Source organism: Eurosta solidaginis, chromosome 2 (assembly GCF_040869045.1).
Source record: "Eurosta solidaginis isolate ZX-2024a chromosome 2, ASM4086904v1, whole genome shotgun sequence".
Lineage (NCBI taxonomy): Eukaryota > Metazoa > Arthropoda > Insecta > Diptera > Tephritidae > Eurosta > Eurosta solidaginis.
This window is the reverse complement of record NC_090320.1, coordinates 255,816,133-255,839,087: the sequence shown is the minus strand read 5'-3', so window position 1 is coordinate 255,839,087 and position 22,955 is coordinate 255,816,133. Positions and strand designations below refer to the sequence as shown.

The window sequence follows — 22,955 nt, the reverse complement described above, 5'->3', positions numbered from 1 at the left end:
CATAAAGGTGGACCAGGGGTAACTCTAAAATGTGTGTTGTACGATATGGACATCAAATGAAAGGTGGTAATGAGTATTTATAAAGGGAGTGGGCCTTAGTTCTATAGGTGGACGTCTTTTCGAGATATCGCCATAGAGGAGGACCAGGGGTGACTCTATAATGTGTTTGTAGGATATGGGTATCAAATTAAAGGTATTAATCAGGGTTTTGAAAGGGAGTGGTGGTAGTTGTATATGTGAAGGAGTTTTCGAGATATCGACCAAAATGTGGACCAGGGTGACCCATACCATCATCTGTCGGGTACCGCTAATTTATTTATATATTTCATACCACGAACAGTATTCCTGCCAAGATTCCAAGGGCTTTTGATTTCTTCTACTTAATATGGTAGGTGTCACACCCATTTTACAAAGTTTTTTTTCTAAAGTTATGTTTTGCGTCAATAAGCCAATCCAATTACAATGTTTCATCCCTTTTTTTCGTATTTGGTATAGAATTATGGCATTTTTTTCATTTTTCGTAATTTTCGATATCGAAAAAGTGGGCGTGGTCATAGCCGGATTTCGGTCATTTTTTATACCAATATAAAGTGAGTTCAGATAATTACGTGGACTGAGTTTAGTAAAGATATATAGATTTTTGTTCAAGTTATCGTGTTAACGGCCGAGCGGAAGGTCCGATGGTCGACTGTGTATAAAAACTGGGCGTAGCTTCAACCGATTTCGCCCTTTTTCACAGAAAGCAGTTACCGTCCTAGAATCTAAGCCCCTACCAAATTTCACAAGGATTGGTAAATTTTTGTTCGACTTATGGCATTATGGCGGCCACTGTGGTGTGATGGTAGCGTGCTCCGCCTACCACACCGTATGCCCTGGGTTCGCACCCCGGGCAAAGCAACATCAAAATTTTAGAAATAAGGTGTTTCAATTAGAGGAAATTTTTTCTAAGCGAGGTCGCCACTCGGCAGTGTTTGGCAAGCGCTCCGGCTGTATTTCTGCCATGAAAAGCTCTCAGTGAAAACTCGTCTGCCTTGCAGATGCCGTTCGGAGTCGTCGGAGCCACGCCCATTTTGAAATTTTCTTTTATTTTTGTATTTATTCTAAATTATTATTTGTATTTATTCTAAATTATCTTCTTTTAAAAGTGGGCGGTGCCACGCCCATTGTCCAACATTTTACTAATTTTCTATTCTGCATCATAACTTCAACTCACCTACCTAGTTTCATTGCTTTACCCGTCTTTGGTAATGAATTATCGCACTTTTCAATTTTTCGAAATTTTCGATATCGAAAAAGTGGGCGTGGTTATAGTCCGATATCGTTCATTTTAAATGGCGATCTTAGATGAGTGCCCAGGAACCTACATACCAAATTTCATCAAGATACCTTAAAATTTCCTCAAGTTATCGTCTTAACGGACGGACGGACAGACGGACATGGCTCAATCAAACTTTTTTTCGATACTGATGATCTCGATTCCTTTATACCTGTACAACCAACCGTTATCCAATCAAAGTTAATATACTCTGTGAGCTCTTCTCAACTGAGTATAAATATTTACAAATGCAACCGCTTTTTCCTTTCTCAGCGTGCTTACCATTTTTTTGATATACATTCTTAAGTATGTGCATACATAGATATGAAGATTTGTACTTAAATGCTTAGAAAAGCAATTTTGCGACTCTCATCGAAATCGCTCAACAAATCCAAATAATTGTTAAAGAATCCCAAATATTCGCACCTTTTTCAGACAATATTGTAACTTTTTAATTTTTCACAACAAAATCGTCTAAAGCTATACAACAACAAACACTTTTAGAGTTAGTCGCCTATTACCCGCTTAGGGCATATCGTTCGTGGATGAGTGACTAACATGGTCATGTATATATGTATGTGCATACAACGTAAGCACCTACAAAGGTACATAACTACATATGTCGCACTGATATGCTTGAAATTACCTTGCAACATGAATAGGTTGAACAGCACCTCATGCTGTTTGAGTAGCAGACAGTTGTAAGTAGTAAGCAGTATTCACACACACACACACACATACTCAAACATGCTTATTTTGCTTTGAATGGCTAACTGATTTGGCAGCCGCCTGAGTTGACTAAACGATCAACAACAACAGCAGCAACATCGTTGGACAGCATAAACAACATTGTTTTTACCGTCTGTTGCACAAAAAAAAAAATGGAATTGCACTTTGTTCTTCACCTTTTCAAGGTCTCTGCAACACTTTACAGCGAGATTATTCTATCCCTTAAAAGATTAAGCGCTGTGACATAGTGAAAACCATTGTACTATGAAGATACGTTTGCTAGTATTCGTCTCTGTTGCTTTGCTCCTTTGAATGAATGAGTTTTTTATGTGGATATGTACATATGTTTACACAGTGACTAAAATAATAATTCGCGCTCTTTCCGCTGGAAATAAAAGTAACAAATTGTTTTGAAATGAAAATGTTTTCAAAATATTTTATAAGTTCATCTACTCAATGATCATTAAAACAACCATTTCTTAAAATGTTCATTATGTTACGTTATGCTATGTAATGTAATGTTATATTTGTTATGTTATGTTAAGCTATGTTTCGTTATGTTAAGTTATATTATGTTTTATTATGTTATATTAGGTTTGGTTGAACTGGCCGGTCCATGAGGACCTCACATAGACTGAATAAGTCCGTAGTGTTACCAGAAGTTTGTTTTAACGACCAAAATGAAAAACCTTATCAAAAACCAGGACCCATGTTATAAAATAACCCCGTCCTCTTGGCAAATGCTAAAGCCACTTGCTGCTTCTAGATCTAACAGCTGTTTCACTCCTAATAACTACGGTCTTAGCCTGGAAAGCGCAGAGCGAACGTGCTCGATCGTTTCCTCCCATCGTTTCGTGCCCCCCACTTGAACCCACGCCTTTCCTGCTTGATCGATCATGTGCACCTCTCGCCTTCGCTTAATTTCGCCCAGTCTAATTGGGACGTCTACGGAGCAAGCTTCAAGGGATGCGCCCTTTTTAGCTAGTTCATCCGCTTTTTCATTCCCATATATTCCCATATGCCCTGGGACACAATATAGATGTATGCTTCTTTCTGTCCCGATTCTCTCCAGGGACTGCTTGCACTCTAACACGCCTTTACATGCTGTGATATGCGAGATTATTGCCTTAAGTGCTGCTTGACTGTCAATATAAAAGTTAACACGATTGCAGCTTGGGCTATTTTCTTCCAGGGTTTCTACTGCTTTGGTTACGGCTCCTATTTCCGCTTGGAAATCGCTACAGTAATCCGGCAGCCTGTAGGATGTGTTTATTTCCGGATCAGCACAGTACACCGCAGACCCTACTCCTTCCACTACTTTGGAACCATCTGCGTATACATGTATCGCCTCGTCCGCCATTTGAGTACCCTTGCGCCAAACGTCCACCTCTATTGTGGCCTTAAGATCGCCCTCGAAGCGAAGATAGGGAATCAGGTAGTCTGTTCGTCTTGTGATTGGTGACGCTATACTACTATTGCCGTATGGTCGGCGCTCAAGCTGCCTCGAGGCACCGAACATGGTTGCAGTTGTTAACGCGATGTTCTTTGCTACCAAGTCTACAGGCGGAATGTGCAGAATGGCATACAGTGCAGCTTTCGGGATTGTTTTCAGGGCTCCCGTAATGCTAAGCATTGATAATCTGCATAGCCCCTCTAATTTTTTGAGGTAAGTTGCTTTTTGTGTGGCTCTCCGCCAAACAAGAACTCCATAGTATACGATAAGGCTTACAATCGCTGTAAAACCCCAATGAGAAAGAGAGGGCGATAAGCCCCACGTATATCCCAGCATTCTTTCACATGCATAAAGTGACGTTGAAGCCTTCTTCACGCTCTCTTCCACGTTAAGCTTCTATAACAGCTTATATATTATGTTAAGTTATATTAGAATATGTTATGTTGTATTGTATGTAATGTGATGTTATGTTATGTAGAAAGACCTTTTTTCGGATAGGAATCCTCTCAAGTGGTTGCCAGTGCAATATATAGCTTCTGCAACCCATTTGTCAACCTCACCTACCCGCGGCGAATCCTGTTTCATTAACAGACGAGGCTATGGCGACCCCAGACTCCTCATGGAGCTAGGGCGCGGGGAGGGAGGGATGGATTTGAAGGTTTAATGAGGTAATATAAATCGTTCCCGAGATGGTCAGGCTAGTACCTTAATGGTGCTTTGTTACCGGATCTATATCCGGCAAAGGACCATCAACAGCGATAACACTCACCAAGTCCGTGGGAGAGTGTCTTTATCATTAATACAACAACAACAACAACAACAATTCGCTCTGACACTAGCACCTCTCTGTACTAACGTGACTGCTTAAATTTTTTGACCCCTCATACGTAACCGGCAGCCTACCGCGGAAGTATTATAATCCCAGGAAATCTATATATATTTTCAATTTCTTTATGCCATAGCAAACGGTTATATTATCAAGGGGTAATACCATTTATTTCTATTACGGGATTGCTTGCGAGTACAATTCGGTACTGCTTTGGGACTGTTTCGGGATTATTTCGAAATCATATGGGGGATATTTGGAAAACAATCATTAAATCCTGAAGTAATTCCGTAATTGTTTTAAAATGATCCAGAAAATGTCTTGACTAACAATACCCCAATGTTCCCGAATGGAACCTGAAAAAGATCTCGAAATGATCCCAAACATTTAGGAAAATGTTTTGCATTACTTCAGGTACGGAAGCTCACTACGTGAACTCTTTTACTACTGCTATGATAATGTCAACAATCTTCTAGTTTGGTGAACAATATGTGTCATGTGCATCTACTGACTTTATCCAATCCATCACTTTTAAAAGTTACCATGTAAATGACACTGGTAGAGGATAGGTCGCTTAATCTCTCCTATAACTTCTTCTCTGATAAGCGAAACGATCAGCTTTGAAGAAAATATAGCTAACGGAATTAATATCTCCAGTACTGGCAGTGGGGGCCAATGCGATAGTCTGAAGACTTACGAGTGTATCTCGTTTCTGGATCGAGGAAACAGAAGTTCGTACTTCTGGAGAAAAAAGGACCTTTCTGACATGCGCAGGCAAAGAAGACTGTCGTGAGTAGCTTTCCAAAGAGTAGTATACATTATATACCGGGCTTTCAGGTAATGGATCAAGCTATGTAGCAGATATTTCGGTGCCTTGAAATATCATTCTAGTATCTCGAATATGTCATCCTATATGATCGAGCTAAAATAATTTTTGACATTCAGCTTAATCTAATGCTCTATCACTCTCGCTTGATGACAAGTTATCCCGATCTATTGTGAAGTGCTCGCTCTTCAAATCATGCTGTCTTTGATACAATTTTCTACTGGCTTTCTTTAAACCGCATGACTCGTTTTTCAGGAGAGTGTTCAAGTTTTCTGCAGAGTAGCAGAGTACAGAATCTACTGTGGACGGAAAACTGCGGTGAAGTTAGAATGTTGTTGTTGTTGTTGTAGCGATAAGGTTGCTCTCCGAAGGCTTTGGGGAGTGTTATCGATGTGACGGACCTTTGCCGGATACAGATCCGGTACGCTCCGGTAACACAGCACCATTAAGGTGCTAGACCGACCATCTCGGCAACGATTTATATGGCCACATTAAACCTTCAGGCCATTCCTCCCTCCCCACCACCATGTTCCATGAGGAGCTTGGGGTCGCCAGAGGCTCGTCTCTTAGTGAAACAGGATTCACCACGGATAGGTGAGGTTGACAATTGGGTTTGGATAAGCTACATATTGCGCTGGCAACCTGAAGGGCTCTACACAGCCTCTTGAATCTTGTATTTTAGTCGCCTCCTATGACAGGCATACCTACCGTATATTCTGACCCCCTAACCCCGAACTATAAAATCTTTCTTTCATCTGAATATGTTTCTACAAGTAATGAAACAGATTTTAGAGCCTTCAAAGGCCTCATGATAGCCATAATTTTTAGATCTCTTCCTAGTTGAGTGCTTTTACATTGTTTCTACCGAATAACTTGCTTATGCCCTCTGAGTGGTTGGGTGAGATATAGAACGTTGGAAGGTATCACATCATTTTATTGAAAATTTTTATATATTAAGGCAACATAGCCTTTACCAACAGAAAAATACTCGTAGTTGTGGAAGTACAATGCGATCCATGAGCAAAAGTAAACCGGAAAGTGTACAAATATTTATCGAATGGTATTGTCTTTTCAACTTATTTTTGTCGGTATTACTGTTGTTCTTCCATTTTTTCCTCACCTTCGGTATTTTTTACTGCGGTTTCAGCTGTGACTATTAGCAGTCGTAAAAAAATTATTAAAGTCGCATTGTTCACACGTTAAAAACTTTGTGTACTAGTAGACATGACATATACAAGGTTTTTTTTTTAACGTGTAAATTGTAGCGACCGACGTGGTAAGGTGGTAGCACGCTCCGCCTACCACACCAAAGATTCCGATTTCACAGCCCGGCCCAAATAACACCAAAGTTAAGAAACAAGCTTTTTTAATTAGAAGAAAACTTTTCTAAGCGAAGTCGCCCCTCGGCAGTGATTAAGCAAAGATTCCGAGTGTACTTCTGCCGTGAAAAGCTTCTCAGTGAAAACTCATCCGCGTTGCAGATAACGTTCGGGGTCAGCAGAAAACATGTAGCCCTCTTCTCGGGATATTCACTATAAAGGCAGTCCCCGAAGCCAGTGTTATTGATATTGATAGTCCTTTGCCGGATATAGATCCAGTACGTTCCTATAACGAAGCATCATCAATGCACTAGCCCGACTATCTCGGGAAAGATTAATATGACCAAATTAAACCTTCTAGGCTATTTCGCCCTATCCGCCCCCTAGTTCCATGAAGAACTTGGGGTCGCCAGAGCCTCTGCCTACTAAATATGTGTATGATACACTCATATTTGTAACAGGATTCTCCTCGCGTAGGTGAGGTTGACAATTGGGTTGCCGCAGCTTTGAAGCTATAAAGCTTTGTAATGCGCTTGTCAACCCCTTGAATCCTAGTAGTTTAACTGGAGTTTAAATTTGATAAGAGTTTAAGAAAATTTTGTTTAAACTTAGCTCATATTACTACTGAAAAACCGGGCCTTATACTTAAAAAAAATATATATATGTATGTAAATACATACAAAAACTCAATATTGCGGTGTATTTTTAATAAAACGTCATACATGTCAAACGCCTCTCAACAACATATACAAATGTCCATCCTGCATATGCCAATGCATGTACACCCAGACGTGAAAACAACCAGGCATAAGCTATAATACAAAAGTAGTATGGGTCCTAGCCATGAATGTCGCAATATCGATCAATAGTATTTTGAATAGGAAACAAACCATGAAAAGTTTTAAGCAAGAAATTTTCATCGGAAACCGAAAAGGTCATGGGTGTAAATCGTAAACAATAAAATAATAAACTCTAAACAATCACTATGTCACTAGACTTCTTTTTGAACAATTTTGGTCTACTCTGAACTAGTTTCATATCAGTTTGTATATCTCTGACAAGCTTTTTGTTTTAAAGCAGGTTTGATACCATACACTCACACTAACAAAACAGTCGCCGCAAAATTTAGCTTTCCTCACTTCTCACTTCTGTTTTGATTGTCTCTTCCTTCATAACACTTCAAATTGTTGTCTACTTGTCCTCGCGTTGCGTCTGTTGGCCATTGGGTCTCCTGCCGAGCTGTCACCAGCATATTCGTGATATGAATAAAAACTGACAGCTGTTTCCACCTTTTAAACGCATTTAAATGCATCGGTAAAAATTTTATGGTAAAAAGTAAAAATAAATAAACAACAAAATCAGAATGCGGTTCGTGAATGCGTATTTAAGTAAAATTGCAAACCACATTTGTGGAATACTTAAATAAGTAGATAAATATAAAAAAATTTTAGGTATATAAAATGTTTTAAATATTTTAATAAATGCAGAAACTAAGAAATTACATTTTGAAATATGAAGTTGATATGAAAATATTCATGTTGGGTTGGATTAAGGATGGAATGATTAAGTAAGGTTGAGAGGACATGCTTGTTCCACTCAGATACATTTTTGTTCATTTTTCAATGCCCTCAGCAAGTTCCTAGTAATGACACATTCGTGCAGCCAAATTACTTCTTAGTAGTCCTCAATGAACCCTTTGCTTTCTCCGATAAATTTTAGTAGTAACGAAAGATATACCTTCCAAACCTCTGTCAGATTGCCGTAAAGTCGTGCGCACTGAAATCTAAATTGACTTGTCTGCAGTGCTAGACATCGGCAAAGAAAGTGATGAATCAAATTTAGGTTGAGAACTAAGCTCATTCATTTCATACCCTAACTTGCCACAACTACCTTGGGACTTTACAATCATCTCGATTGGTCTACAGCAAGTCCGCGTGCCTAATCTCATAGATAACCCACTGGCGGTCAAAAAGGCACTATCCGCCATGCTTGTGTATATTTCGCAACTTTCCCCGGCTATCTCATCTGCAGTTTAATTCCCGTGAACAAGAATCCAGCAAAGAGAGATATTTATATACCTTAAGGACAACAACGAGGGTCGACACCTACGCGGGGGGGGGGGGGGGGGGGTTTATAAGCGCAATACAAGGCTTTATAGCTTCAAAGCTTCCGCAACCCAATTGACAACCTCACCTACGCGAAAGGAATCCGGTGACAAATATGAATGTACCATACACATGTTTATCAGGCGAGGATCTGGCGACCTCAAGTTCCCCATGGAACTCGGGTTGGGGAGGGCGTGATGGCCTAGAAGGTTTAATGTGGTCATATAAATCGTTCCCTAGATGGTCGGGCTAGTACCTTAATGGTGCTTTGTTACTGGAACATACCGGATCTGTATCCGGCAAAGGACCAACAACACCGATAACACTCTCCAAAACCTTCGGGGAGTGTATTTGTCGTTAATACAACAATAAAACCTCCACCTTATCGATTCGGATTGCCTGACTGTCGCCCAAAATCGCTGCATAACTGTCTGATACCATGCTGTCCTGGAGCAGTTTGACTGCTCCCTCTATGGCGTGAGCCTTTCGCTTTGAAATCACTTCATGATTCAGAAAGACGGCAAGACTCATTTACCTGCAGTTGCTTTGAGTATAGTTCTACTCCAGTTTCCTTTTCCATTTTTGAGCCGCCTTTTTCCCCATTCCTCACTCCTATTTTGCTTCAACATGCCGCTTCTGAGGTGAACTATATATATGTATAATTTTGTTATACACCGTAAAGATATCGAATTTCTGATTTTGATTAACGGCTTGAAAATCTTTAAGTGTTCTTCTTGTAAATGTGGTGCCACACAGTTCATGAAATTCGGATATCAATTTTACCAATTTACCATTAATTTCTTCATTTTCTTATCCATATTTTTTCATAACATTTTTTTTTTCTTAAAATTTTTCATTCCCACAGATCACAGATACCAATGATAATCCACCAGTTTTCGATGAACCTGTTTACTCTTTTGATATACCCGAAAACGCCCCACGTGGCTATCAAGTTGGCATTATTGCTGCCACTGATCCGGATTTAGGTGATAATGCGGTTGTTTCGTATACCGTTATATCAGATTGGGCCAATGATGTCTTCAGTTTGAATCCACAAACGGGCGTGTTTACACTGACAGCACGCTTGGATTATGAAGAGGTGAGTGATGGTGTGGTAATAAGTTTTTGAAGTTGCAAGAAAATAAGATTTAAAAATTTTTAATTCGGTTATTAAGAGTGGTTAAAAGGAAAACTTGCTGTTGAATATTTTTTGTAAGAGAAACTGAGGAGTAAAAATTAAAAAGTGCATCACCCTTGGTGAAAAAAACGTATGCTCTGCCAAAGGAATAAAATAATACACAAAACATTGAATGCATATTTTGACTTATCATCAAAATTATTTCTATCTTCTCTTCATCAGGTGCAACATTACATTCTTGTGGTGCAAGCTCAAGATAATGGCCATCCCAGCTTATCTACCACACTGACCGTTTATTGCAATGTTTTGGATTTAAATGATAATGCACCCATATTTGATCCGATGAGTTATTCGAATGAAATTTATGAAAATGTATCAATTGGTACACCAATTGTAACGGTTACAGCAACAGACATTGATTCAGGTAAGAAATTATTTTAGAAGTAAAACTACATAAAAAAATTATCGCTATTCATTAGAGAAGAAAAACCCAAAAAAGTGTCAGTTTTGTAATATACTGAGTTGGAGCTTACGGCCTGTAAATGCATAGCACAGTTCAAATTTTTTTTCGACTACTAGTTTCTACGCTGTCGCGTCTTCTATAAGGGGTATTTTAAAAGGGGTTTTATAAAAAAAGAAAACAACACGTTAACAACAATAAATTATCATAGTTACCAAAAATTTAAGAATTTTTTAATGTATTGTAGTGAATTTAGGGCAATTATTTACTATTATATACCTGCTGTTATCGTTCGAATCGCCCAGCTGTCAAATAAATAACTCAAATATTCAGCATAGCAAAATGTTCTTTATTTACAACACTACAATGATAATTCATAATTAAATGACTCGCGTATTTCACTTCCAAAGCTGAAAATCAAACTGATTGACTATTGCTCAGCTTGCGCTACTGTTATACTATGAAGTTTCTCGTTTGCTTATTTCTCCTAGGGTCTAGAGTTGTTCACGAACAATCCTCACGAATAGTTGCTTGTATATTTCTCATTTCTGTATCACAAGCTGTTTATTTAACTACGGCGGCCGCCGTGGTGTGATGGTAGCGTGCTCCGCCTACCACACCGTATGCCCTGGGTTCACACCCCGGACAAAGCAATATCAAAATTTTAGAAATACGGTTTTTCAATTAGAAGGAATTTTTTCTAAGCGGGGGTCGCCCCTCGGCGCAGTGTTTGGCAAGCGCTCCGGGTGTATTTCTGCCATGAAAAGCTCTCAGTGAAAACTCATCTGCCTTGCAGATGCCGTTCGGAGTCGGCATAAAACATGTAGGGCCCGTCCGGCCAATTTGTAGGGAAAATCAAGAGGAGCACGACGCAAATTGGAAGAGAATCTCGGCCTTAGATCTCTTCGGAGGTTATCGCGCCTTACATTTTTTTTTTTTTATATACATGCATAAGCGTGAGTGTTGACATCTTCACTCTTAGCCATATGTCGGCAAATAGTGAAACAATTGTTCGCACTCAATTCACACGTATTCTTGTTATTTTTAGTTTAGTAGCCGCTGAGCATTTGGCGCAGTAACATCGATTGTGTGTGTCTCACGCAATGTTGACGAATGTTGTCCATATGTGTATTAGGAGTACATATTTTATAAACAAAAATATATATTAGGGATGAAATACTGCAAAAAATTTATCTTAGGATAAACTATTATTTTACTGAGTAGAATTGGCAAAATTGAAAAAAATAATGATAAACGATTTTGTCTTGTTGCTGGCTAGTAAGCGAATGAACAACGAAAAATGATGCATCAAATTATGTGTGCGATCATCGCGCACTCTCTAACACATCTGCATTTTCATTTCGTCGACATCTGCTCTTAGCTTATTACGTGCATGTGTGATTTTTTCTCTCTCTTCTTCTCACTTATCTGCCGATTTCATGTATGTGGACGATTCTTTAGCTCTTAGCTTTGCTGTTTGCATGTATATTTTATTCGTTGCATTGCTACTATTAACGTACAGCATTTATTTACTAGCATCACAGTGATGTATCGAAATCGCTAATATTCGCCACAATATTATGGGTTGGTTGTATAAACGAGATTTATATTATGAGCGATTCAAAAATATCTGTTAAAGTGCGTTAAAAGAAAAAGGGTCAATAAGAATGATACTTATATTCCCTTTTATTAAATTGTACACATATTGATTCCTACAATAAAACTGGGACTCAACTTTTTTTTCATATCGTTCATCTTAACGTGGAGTTGTTTAGTAAAGAGGGGGATAAACATGTGTATAAACCAATATGGAGCCAAGAGCCACCCTTGTCCAAGAATAACGGATTAACAGATTTCCATTAAGTTTTGAAGCAGATATTTTATCGGATCATTTTTGCGATGACCTCAGAAACAATTAGGGATGATCTTAAGGTTCATTTCGAAACTATGTCGCTGCAATTTTGGGGTACTTTCGGGATCACATCTTAATATATTTCGAAATTATTTCGATACTATTTCGAACAATCCAAGTTCATTTCTGTTTAAGGATAATTTCGAGTCTACTTTGAGACCACTTAAGGACTGTTATAGAATAACTTCGAGAATGTTTTCTAAATTATTTCGGATACTATGTGGATCAATTTTATGATCTTTTTGGTATCATTTCGGCAAAACTCTGGCGAAATACTTTCAAATATCCCCGAAATTGTCCTTAAACTGTTCCAAAACAATACCCAACTAATTCTGAAGCTTACCAGAATTGACAACTAATTAATCCCTGTAACAGTCCTAAAATATTAAAATATTCTGGGAACAGTCTTCTAGAATTATCTCGAAGTGATCCTTAAATTGTTCCAAATTGGTGCCGAAATTATTGCGAAAATTGCTCAAAATTTGCATCAAAATATTTCCGAAATGATCTTCGAAATAATACCAAAGTATTCTAGAGGTCATCACGAAATATTCACGAAATAGTCCCGAAGTAAGGATATATTCATAAATTTAGCTTTTATTTGCTCCTAATATATGTAAGTAAGTTTCTTTATTACTGTTTGTATAAACAACAAAAAAACTCTTGACCCATCGCTGAATGATAACTTTCTTAACGCCTTGTTGAGTTTTTTGATCCACTTAACGGTGGGAATTTTACGTCAAATTACTGATTATACACTCTTTTTCGCAGATTGTGTTATTTTTTCCAATTAAGGAAGGAAGGAAAGTTGTGTCGCTACATTCGCTCAACGTGCTTATTAGGGGGTCCGGCAGTTTTTTGACATTCCAAAGTGTTTCCTGTGAATAAATTATTCCCTATATGTGTGGAACATAGTTTAAGAAGTCCTATTATTTTATGTAGTTATGTATTTCATTTGGAAGTTAGCTTAACTCGCCATTCGTAAAACAAATTTTCTTTCACTCAACTGACAGAAACACGTTTGTAACATATCAACAAAAGTTGTGTTCGCTGGATGCGCCCATTCTTATTTTTATTTATTAAAGTTGGCTGAGGGTGTAGTTTTAAGAAAACGGAGAAATAGGTATTGAAGGCTAGAAAATCGAAAATAAAGAGAGTGATTGAGTTAGCGGCGAAAAACCTATTAGGATATGAAGGCAGAAAGCACTGCGAAGTCAATTTAAGCCAATATAAATTTATTTCCAAAATTTATTTCAATTTAAAACTAAAGTCAATTACTTTCGAGCAGACCCCTTTAAAAAAACTTGCATTTAACAAACTGCTTACTACGTGATAAAATTCGCACCATAGCATTCACTCGACTTACTTGCCAATAGATATAACTCACAACAATTTCGTACTTCATAAGGCGCATTTAAAATGTTTCTCACCTATTGACCCGCTAAACGGCTGCACTTTAAATGTGTTTGCAGTTTTTCTATTTTGTATAAAAACCAAACATTATACGCCCAACTGGCTTATGATGAAACTACGGTATTGAGTTTTATTGTAAAAAAAAAAAATTTATAAAAAACAATAAAAGCCGACAACTCCCGCTGTTAGGTATTGCTACGTATTTACTATAACAAAAATAACTGTAAAGAATTTGTGCACAAAAAATGAGCATCTCACGATTCATGACTGACACCTTTCAACAGCTTCTGTGTGCCACATTGGTAATGCTTTGGTTTTTGTTGTGCTTTTATACAGGGTGATTCAAAATTACGTCACAATACTTCGCTAACGTATTCCTGGGTCGAAGGCGAGTTAAAACTGCATGAAAAATTTTTGGAGTTGTATAAAACATTTTCGAGATATCGTTGCTCAAAGTTCTAATTTCAGCCTCTTATAACCAATGTTGGAAATTTGATTGCTTACTGGATATTGAAATTTTTCGTCTCAAAACTGGTTCTTTTAGGAAGTTTTCTGAGCTTTTTTACTCCGTTTATAAAATTATAAACCATCATACAAAAATATCGGGAAAAAAATCTTTTTTCAGGGGTTGAAACTGTTATTTCTTTTATAATATTTTAACAAATTTACTGCAATTCTTCTTATTTGCAACCTTCTGCTAACGTTCGAATCACTAAACTGTTGAATAAATAACTCCACTATTCAATAATGCAAAATGGCATTTATTAAAGTTCTTCACAATAACACTACTATTGCTCGCCAGATAGTGTCTTAAATCAAACTGATTGTCGCGCCTCTTCTGTTGCTGCCTTTTATACTCTGCGATTTCTCGTTCGCATACTTCTATGTGCTTCCAGAATTTACTCAGTTACTGCTATAAAATTAAAACTACAGATGCACGTGTATAGCTTCTCATATGCGCGTGTATTTGTGAGCGACACTTCCACAATTATAATTGCCTACTTTTGGGAGCATCTCAGATAAGATATCTGTATGTGTTTGTGCGTCTCTTCTCCGCTGCGTGTACGTACATAATTACTGATTTACTGATGTGCATACAAGTCACTGCTTAGCATCGGCTTAGAGATGATAGTATCCCTTAGTGTTGCTAATGTTCGTCACAATATAATTCCTTGCAAAACTATTCATTTTGGACTTTAAATATATTTGGATCAAGATAAAAATTATTTTCGGATTTTTATTTTTTTAGTCCGATAGAAAAATCTTTTTATTTTGGAAAGTCCTTTTCTTTGTTATTAAGCGGGACTTTTGTTTTGGCTTTAAAAAATAAAAGTCCGGATTTAACTTTTATTTCCGGACTTTTATTTTAAAAAGTCCGAGCTTAACTAGTTCTACCGGACTCAAAAAATAAAAATACAGATTTTACTTTTATATTTGGACTTTTATGGAAAAAGTTCGAAAAATAAAAAGGATGCATGATTCGACATGATATTGCTATAGGGATACCTGTGGACTTAAACATTTTCACCTAGGACAATTTTTTGACCAGGACTTTTTCGACTCCGAAAAAAAAAAAAAATTATTATTTTCCGTCCCTGTTTTTTTTTTTTGTACCAATGTCAAAAGATAGTCAAAAATCTAGTTTCATCTAATTTTCTGAAATCTTTTTGTGGTCGTCGGTTTTTTTTTCACCGGATGTTGGGATCGAGCCCAGAACACCACGTGCGACGTAACACGTGACATACTGGCAAGAGTGTTACCATCCTAAAAAGATCCGTTTCCGGCACATGCAGCAAAAGAATTTCCCTGGACCGGGATCTAGTACTGGCCCTGGATTGTGTTGGATACCTTCCCAGAGAAGAGGAATATGGAGCAGTACCATTGCAAGGATTTGTTGGGAGGATGTTAATTCGTGTGAGGGACGCAAAAAATTAAATGGGGTTATATTGAAATGACTGCCCTTGGTCGGGAGAAAAGAAATCAAAAACGAAGATAATATTCAATAAATGTGTTATATGTTTTAAAGGTGTGTAACAAAATGCGTATGTAATTTTATTTTAGATTTTTTTAGATTCTGGGCTGAAGAGATATTGAAGCTGTTTTCCATGGTAGTATAAAAGTAGTGATACTAGAAAACTTCAAGTAAATAGTAAATAGCTAATTTCGGCCTATTTGGTAACAAGACAGAACACAAATTGGAAACAGCTTGATAGCAAACCTAAAATTTTTCGAAAACAAATCGATAACTATTTGATATCAAATCGACAACTTTTCGATAACCAAACCATAACTTTTCGATAACTCATCGACAACTTTTTCGACAACAAATTGATAATACTTAAATAACAAATCCATAATATTTCAGACACAAATCGATAACTTCTTAAAAAAAATATCAACAACACTTCGATTAGTAATCGATCACTTTTCCATATTAAACAAATCCAGTTTTGATATTTAATCGATAGCTTTTCGATTACAAACTGTTAACACACCAAAAACAAATCCATAACCTTGCGGTAATAAGTTATTAACTTTTAGATACTAAATTTATAAAGTTTAATATTCTATTTCTTTTCGATATTAAATCAACAACTTTTCGGTAAAAAACCAATAATTTTTCGATAAATAATCGACAACTGTTAGATAACATCTTGAAAAAATTTCGATAATAAATCCATAATTAATCGATAAATTTCCGATAATATTTCGTTTTTTTTTTCAATAGCATATCGATATCTTTTTGACATGCCAATAAATGTTCGGTAAATAACCGAATGCTTTTCTATATTAAATCAATAAACTCTCGATAACAAATCAAAAAAATTTCGACAGCAAACCAATAGCATTTTCATAGCATACTAATAACTGATAACAACGTATCAATAACGAAGAATATACGATAACTTTTCCATATTAACACAATAACGTTACGAAAATAATTCGATGACGTTCTGATAATATATCAATAATTTATCAATCAATTATCGATACAATTTCTATACTAAATCGATAATATTTCGATCGTAAATCGATAAATACTGTTTAACAAACTGAAAGCGATACATATAATACTTACATAAATTGCAATAAATTTCAATCTATAACTTTTCGATATTAAGTTGATAACTGTTCGATTAATTAACGTTAACACGATTTCGGTTTCAGCTTAGCTTTTAGCAGCAAAACTTTTCTTCCCTCTCCCTCTTCTTTTTTCTCTCCGTTCCATACTGACATTCTATTTTTCCCCATATAGCACACAACTTCCAAACGATTTTATTCTGGATTTCTTAATATCATAAGCAAGTATATGCACACAGTAAAAAATTTGCTCTAGTACTTTTGTTGATGACCTTTTCGTCACGTGAGAACTATTGTGGAAGAAACCGTACGGAGTAGGGCTGGGTACTGTAGCCAAGGAATCGCGAGATATCAGCTAATTGGCGTCTTGGCTCTCCGACTATCGCGTGATCGGGATAAAATAATTTTCTGGAAAAGTTGGAGTTTGCGACCCCTATTACACCGCAAGCTCGACTTACTACTACGCCTCTATTAATACTTTTTTAGATAATTAAGTTTTGAGAAAATCTTTTCACAAACCACATCAAGTCATGAAACCATGCTGAGTCTTAGATAATACTTGAACAAAAAAGCCGTAAAAGGCTTTGTTTTAATATTATGAGCTCGGATTTATTTTAAAAAGTATTTCGAGGAGGAAAACTGTTGTAAATATATTATTAGATCCCACCAGAGTTTAGATAGTTTAACTTGTAGTAATGACCGCTAGAATAATTGTTTACTAGTCACTTTTTATTTCCATATTTCACATTGTTGTTGTTTCTATGTACCTATTATTGTTGTGGTGAAATTTTAAATTACATATTACCTATTGTGACCAACTTTCCCTCTATCTTCATTCCTAAGGCAATTTTCACTAAAGTAATTTAAAACTTCAGCGCCGCAGAGTTACGGTATTTCTAAATTTTCACTACAAACAATGCAAGATCTTTTCCTTACATAATCTCCTCCAACTCGTGTATATGCCTTCTCCACACCTCTTCTTTAACTTATCTAACCAGTAAAAATATTGAATTTTGCGGTAAATGCAACATCAGCAATAACGGCAGCAGATAATTTGGTGAAAATTATGACGCCTTTTTAAATTGTATTTAACTTTAAGGTAATTTCAGGGAAACTCACCCGCACTGCACGTTTTGCTTATATGCTCCTAACAGCTATTTGCTTGCGAGATTTTCTAGCCTAACTTGTAATCATAACTGTGCCGCTTATTGCCTTACTGTCTCACTTTGGCACAACTACTGGCACCCACACAAAAGTTAACCGTTACACAAACAGATAGGCATACATAAGTATATATAAAACGACATATGTATTTATGCATCTATAAATTTTGCAAATCAGGCATCAAAAGTCATGGCACTTCAGCCTCCAACTGCCAGGCAACTTTATCATATCAACTCATCCCACAATAACAGCGCTTAAGCTCTTTTTCTAGATACCACTACTACTTATGCTACTACTAACTAATAATAATGCAAATCATTTCAATTAAATAAAGCGGCTACTGCCGCTACTCGCCTTATTTAGTAACTCACTGACAGTTGCTTTTCCACACTATACATTAGGCTCAGCACGACCTCTTTGTTATTTTTGTTTGAGTTTTCTATGTGCTGATTTCTATTTTGATTATGATAAATTATTGTTGACGCAAATTCATATGCATTTAGCATTTAACTGTTTGACAAGGAGTAGCAAAGCATGTTTAGAAGAAAAAGTGATGATAAGTGGAAGTTTGGCTCGGTTTTGACTAGCAAGCCAGTTTTTTGCTGCTCTGGTAGGTTAGGTTAGGTTAAAGTGGCTACCATTGCACTTACGCTCATAAAGGTCCCCTTGTGATATGACGTGGATTTCTCCCCTACTCAAACCAACAAGTCGATAAACATCAGGAATTTCTTAGATGCCAGATCACAAAGATTAAAGAAGGAGCATCCCAGAGATGTCTTCCCCTCGTACCAAAGCGCAGGACAATCGTTCAGAAAATGCTTGACTCTTTCTATGTCCTCTTCGTCTTTACAGCTCCTTAAAGTAATCATTATTGGGAGCACCCAGCCATTGTGCATGCCCTCCATCAGATATATGTCCCCCTTCCAAAAAGAAGCAGACTTATCGTTCGTCTCGCATCTCATAAGGAGTTTCCGGGATAGTTTCAGAATCACTTCAGAATTGTTTTTGGAATTGTCTCGGACCTTGTCCTGCACTATTTTGTTATCATTACGGAGATATTAAGTTATCTCCAGCACAACTTCAAGCTCTTTACAGGAATACTTCGGTATAAGTGTATAATTTTTTCTAGATCAAGAACATTTCAAAAATATTACAGGAGAAATTTTGGGTTCAATTTGGTATTGTTTTCTGGATAGTTCTGAGGTTCTTTTTACATTATTTCGTTAGCATATATGGATTATTTCGGACTATTTTGGGATTGTTTATCACTAAATGAGACTCGCTTTTTGCACTGTTTTTAAGATTATTTTAAGTAACATATATTGAACTGCCCTGGGACTATTTCGATGCTTTTGACTGGAGAACTTTAGATCTTGCGCAGGTTCTATTTTGCGGTTATTTCGATATCATTGCTTAGCTATCTTTTGACTATTTCGGGATTGTTTTCGAGATGAGTTTGGGATCACTCTGAAAATATTTTGGTATAAGTTTCTATGTTTTTCGAGATAGGAGCGAATTGCGGGATGATTTGCAGATCACTTTTATATGGTTCTTTCAGTAATGTTGACACAATTTTTAAACTGTTTCACGTCCATCTATGGATAGTTTCAAATTATTTCCGAATTATTTTCAAATTACTTTTGAAGCACTACTTCGAAATTTCTTAAGGGCTATATGGGGTATATATCGGGATTATTTAACCAATCACCGCCTCATCGCTTCAGTTGTGGATCAGGAGTTTTGTTAAGCGGAAAATGCGCGACCATGAAATTTGTTGTAGAATGAAATTTTTAGTGTTATTTTTACTTTTTAACACGCTTTTATTAGCTTGGCCTGTATGTAACGGAATCTTTGAGCTTAATTTTCACCGGTTTCTGGAAGTCTGATTAATATGAAACTTTGCATACATATCAATGACCGATGACAATGCATTAATGTGATGGTGTGGTGACATAAGGTCAACAGCCATAAGGTCAATTGGCCTTATTACCAGTTTGAATGGCCATAAGTTTGATTGACGCTTTGCACACGTATCAACAGTCGATGACAATGCACTAATGTGATGGTGTGGTGACATAAGGTCAACGGCCATAAGGTCAATTGGCCTTATTACCACTTTGAATGGCCATAAGTTTGATTGAAACTTTGCGCACGCATCACGGCCCTATGACAATGCATTATTATGATGGTGTAGTGACATAAGGTCAACGACCATAAGGTCAGTTGGCCTTATTACCACTTTGAATGGCCATAAGTTTGATTGAAACTTTGCAAGGCTCGATGACAATGCATTAATGTGATGGTGTGGTGACATGAGGTCAACGGCCATAAGGTCAATTGGCCTTATTACCACTTTGAATGCACCGTAGCGAGCGCGGCCTCGATCCACTTCCACTGTTGTTTCGGGATCCTGCCATCTTCGCTGCTCCCGTCTATAATGCCAATGATCTGTCGACCCTTGGAAATTTCGGCGAAAGACCGTGTCCAGCCTCCCTGCGACTTGACCCTTTTTGTGCAGTGGGGTTGGATTCATCCATGGACCGCTGGCGTTTCGAGGTTTCATCACTCTCGACTAAAACTTTTAAAATTACTTGAACTAAAAAATTAAAAATAAATAATAATAAAAAAAAACTAAAAAAACACGCTTTTATAGCAAACCGAACTAAAAAATAGAAAATAATTTTCAATTAAAAAGAGTTTATAGGAGGGTGGGGCCGTGTGTAGAAGTCCACGAAAGTGGGGAAAGCTTCTGACCGCCATTCACCTGGGAATGGCCAGAGCGATTCTTTTGCATGCGGTTCAAGCAGCTCACTACTGCCGGTCGCTTGCGGCCAAGTATCCTCTGCGTAGCCGCTAAACACCCGTTTAGCGGTGAGCTAATGTGAGAAGGCGACAACCTGGCTAGGCCACTCTGACATAATCGGTTTAAGGGCTAGCCGGGGGAGATTTCATCGGCAGCGTCTGTACACCTCTAGGTGCGGCTGCAAGCAGGCGTCTGTCTTTGAGCAAGCGGCTCGCTATATAAACGTGCCAAGTAATATTTTCACCCCCGCTGAGTGGGTTGTGCGCTGGGCTTGGGACCCGCCACGTAAAACCATACTCCAATGAAATATAACAACAAGCCTCGGATAAATACACTCTCTATTGATGACGACCATGGTAAACGTTTGAAGGACAATGAATTGAGGGCATGCACCTGGAACGTCCGCTCCCTGAATGGGATTGGTGCAGATGCCCGGCTGGTTGATGTCCTCGTCAAAGCAAAATCTGACATCACCGCCATCCAAGAAATGCGTTGGACGAAGGAAGGAAGAAAGAAGATCAAAAATTGTGACATATATTGGAGTGGCCATGCGAATAAGCGCAGTTTCGGCGTCGGATTCGTGGTGGGAGAGAGACTTTGTCGCCAAGTGCTGGCGTTCACGCCTGTGGACGAGCGTCTCGCCGCTATTCGAATAAAAGCAAAATTTTTTAATATATCATTCATCTGCGCCCATGCGCCGACAGAGAAGAAAGACGATGAGGTGAAAGACACTTTTTGTGAACAATTAGAACGCACATACGAGTGCTGCCCCCGTCATGATATAAAAGTCGTGCTTGGCGACTTTAACGCCAGAGTGGGCAAAGAAGGTGTTTTTGGCCCTACAGTCGGAAAGTTCAGCCTACACAATGAAACTTCTCCTAACGGACTGAGGCTGACTGACTTTGCCGGTGCTCGAAACATGGTCATATCAAGCACGAGGTTCATGCATAAAAAGATACATCAAGCTACATGGCTGTCTCCTGATCGAAATACTCGCAATCAGATCGATCACGTTGTGATAGACGGACGGCATGCATCCAGTGTTTTAGATGTGCGAACGATCCGAGGACCTAACATCGATTCGGACCATTATCTCGTTGCAGCCAAAATACGCACCCGCCTCAACGCGGCTAAAAACAAGGAACAAAAAACACAAGGAAAGCTAGACGTCGAAAAGCTTCAATCACAACAGACTGCCAATGATTTCGCAACTCGACTCTCAGACCTGCTCTCTGAGGGCACAACTCATCCTGAAGGAATACAGGAGCAGTGGGAGCATATCTCCAAAGCACTTCATACTGCCGCCGAGGAAAAAATTGGTTACCGGCGGCCACGAAAAAACAACTAGTATGATGAAGAATGCCGCGTTGCAACCGAAAGAAGAGACGCTGCCTACAGGGCTACGTTAAAAGCGAGCGCGACAAGAGTGGGTGTGAACGCTATCGTGAGTTGAAAAGGGAAGCGAGATGCCTTTTCAGGAAGAAAAAAGCAGAAGAAGAAAGGCGTGAGTGCGAGGAGCTTGAGCTGCTAGCCACCAGGAATAACGCCCGAAAATTCTACCAAAAAATACGGCGACAGACGGAAGGTTTTAAGACCGGGGCAAACTCCTGTAGGAATGAAAACGGCGACCCTGTAACTGATGTCCAGAGAGTGCTTAGATTATGGAGGGAACACCTCTCTGCTCTCCTAAATGGAGGAAGCAATTCACCGCGCAGAGATGAAGAACCCGATCCCGCAATCGATCATGATGGAATATATGTCCCCCCGCCCGATTATGACGAAGTTAGAATAGCAATAACCAGATTGAAAAACAACAAGGCCGTGGGCGCTGATGGATTGCCTGCGGAGCTATTCAAGTTCGGCGGCGAGGAGTTGGTAAGGCGCATGCAGCAGCTTCTTAGCAAAATATGGGCGGACGAAAGCATGCCCGACGGTTGGAATCTAAGCGTTCTTTGCCCAGTCCACAAGAAGGGGGATACTGCAAAATGCACCAACTATCGTGGAATCAGCCTTCTTAATATCGCACATAAGGTCCTTTCAAGTGTATTGTGCGAAAGATTGAAGCCCACCGTGAACCGGCTGATTGGACCTTATCAGTGCGGCTTCAGACCTGGTAAATCTACCATCGACCAGATTTTCACAATGCGCCAAATCTTGGAAAAAACCGTGAAAAGAGAATCGACACACATCACCTCTTCGTCGACTTTAAAGCCGCCTTCGACAGCACGAAAAGGAGCTGCCTATATGCCGCTATGTCTGAATTTGGTTTCCCCGCAAAACTTATACGGGTGTGCAAAATGACGTTGAGCAACACCATCAGCTCAGTCAGAAGTGGGAAGGACCTCTCCGAGCCGTTCGAAACTAAACGAGGTTTCAGACAGGGTGACCCCCTATCGTGCGATTTCTTTAAT

General features: G+C 38.4%; 1 protein-coding gene across 1 annotated transcript in view; it reads left to right on the top strand.

Annotated features, from left to right (window-relative positions):
* The window catches only part of LOC137241841 (cadherin-related tumor suppressor-like), a 178,436-nt gene that overhangs the window by 23,030 nt on the left and 132,451 nt on the right, over nt 1-22,955 (top strand). The window contains exons 3-4 of the mRNA XM_067769222.1: nt 9,439-9,672; nt 9,934-10,135. Coding sequence (XP_067625323.1) covers nt 9,439-9,672; nt 9,934-10,135 — 436 coding nt within the window. The remainder of the gene's footprint in view (nt 1-9,438; nt 9,673-9,933; nt 10,136-22,955) is intronic.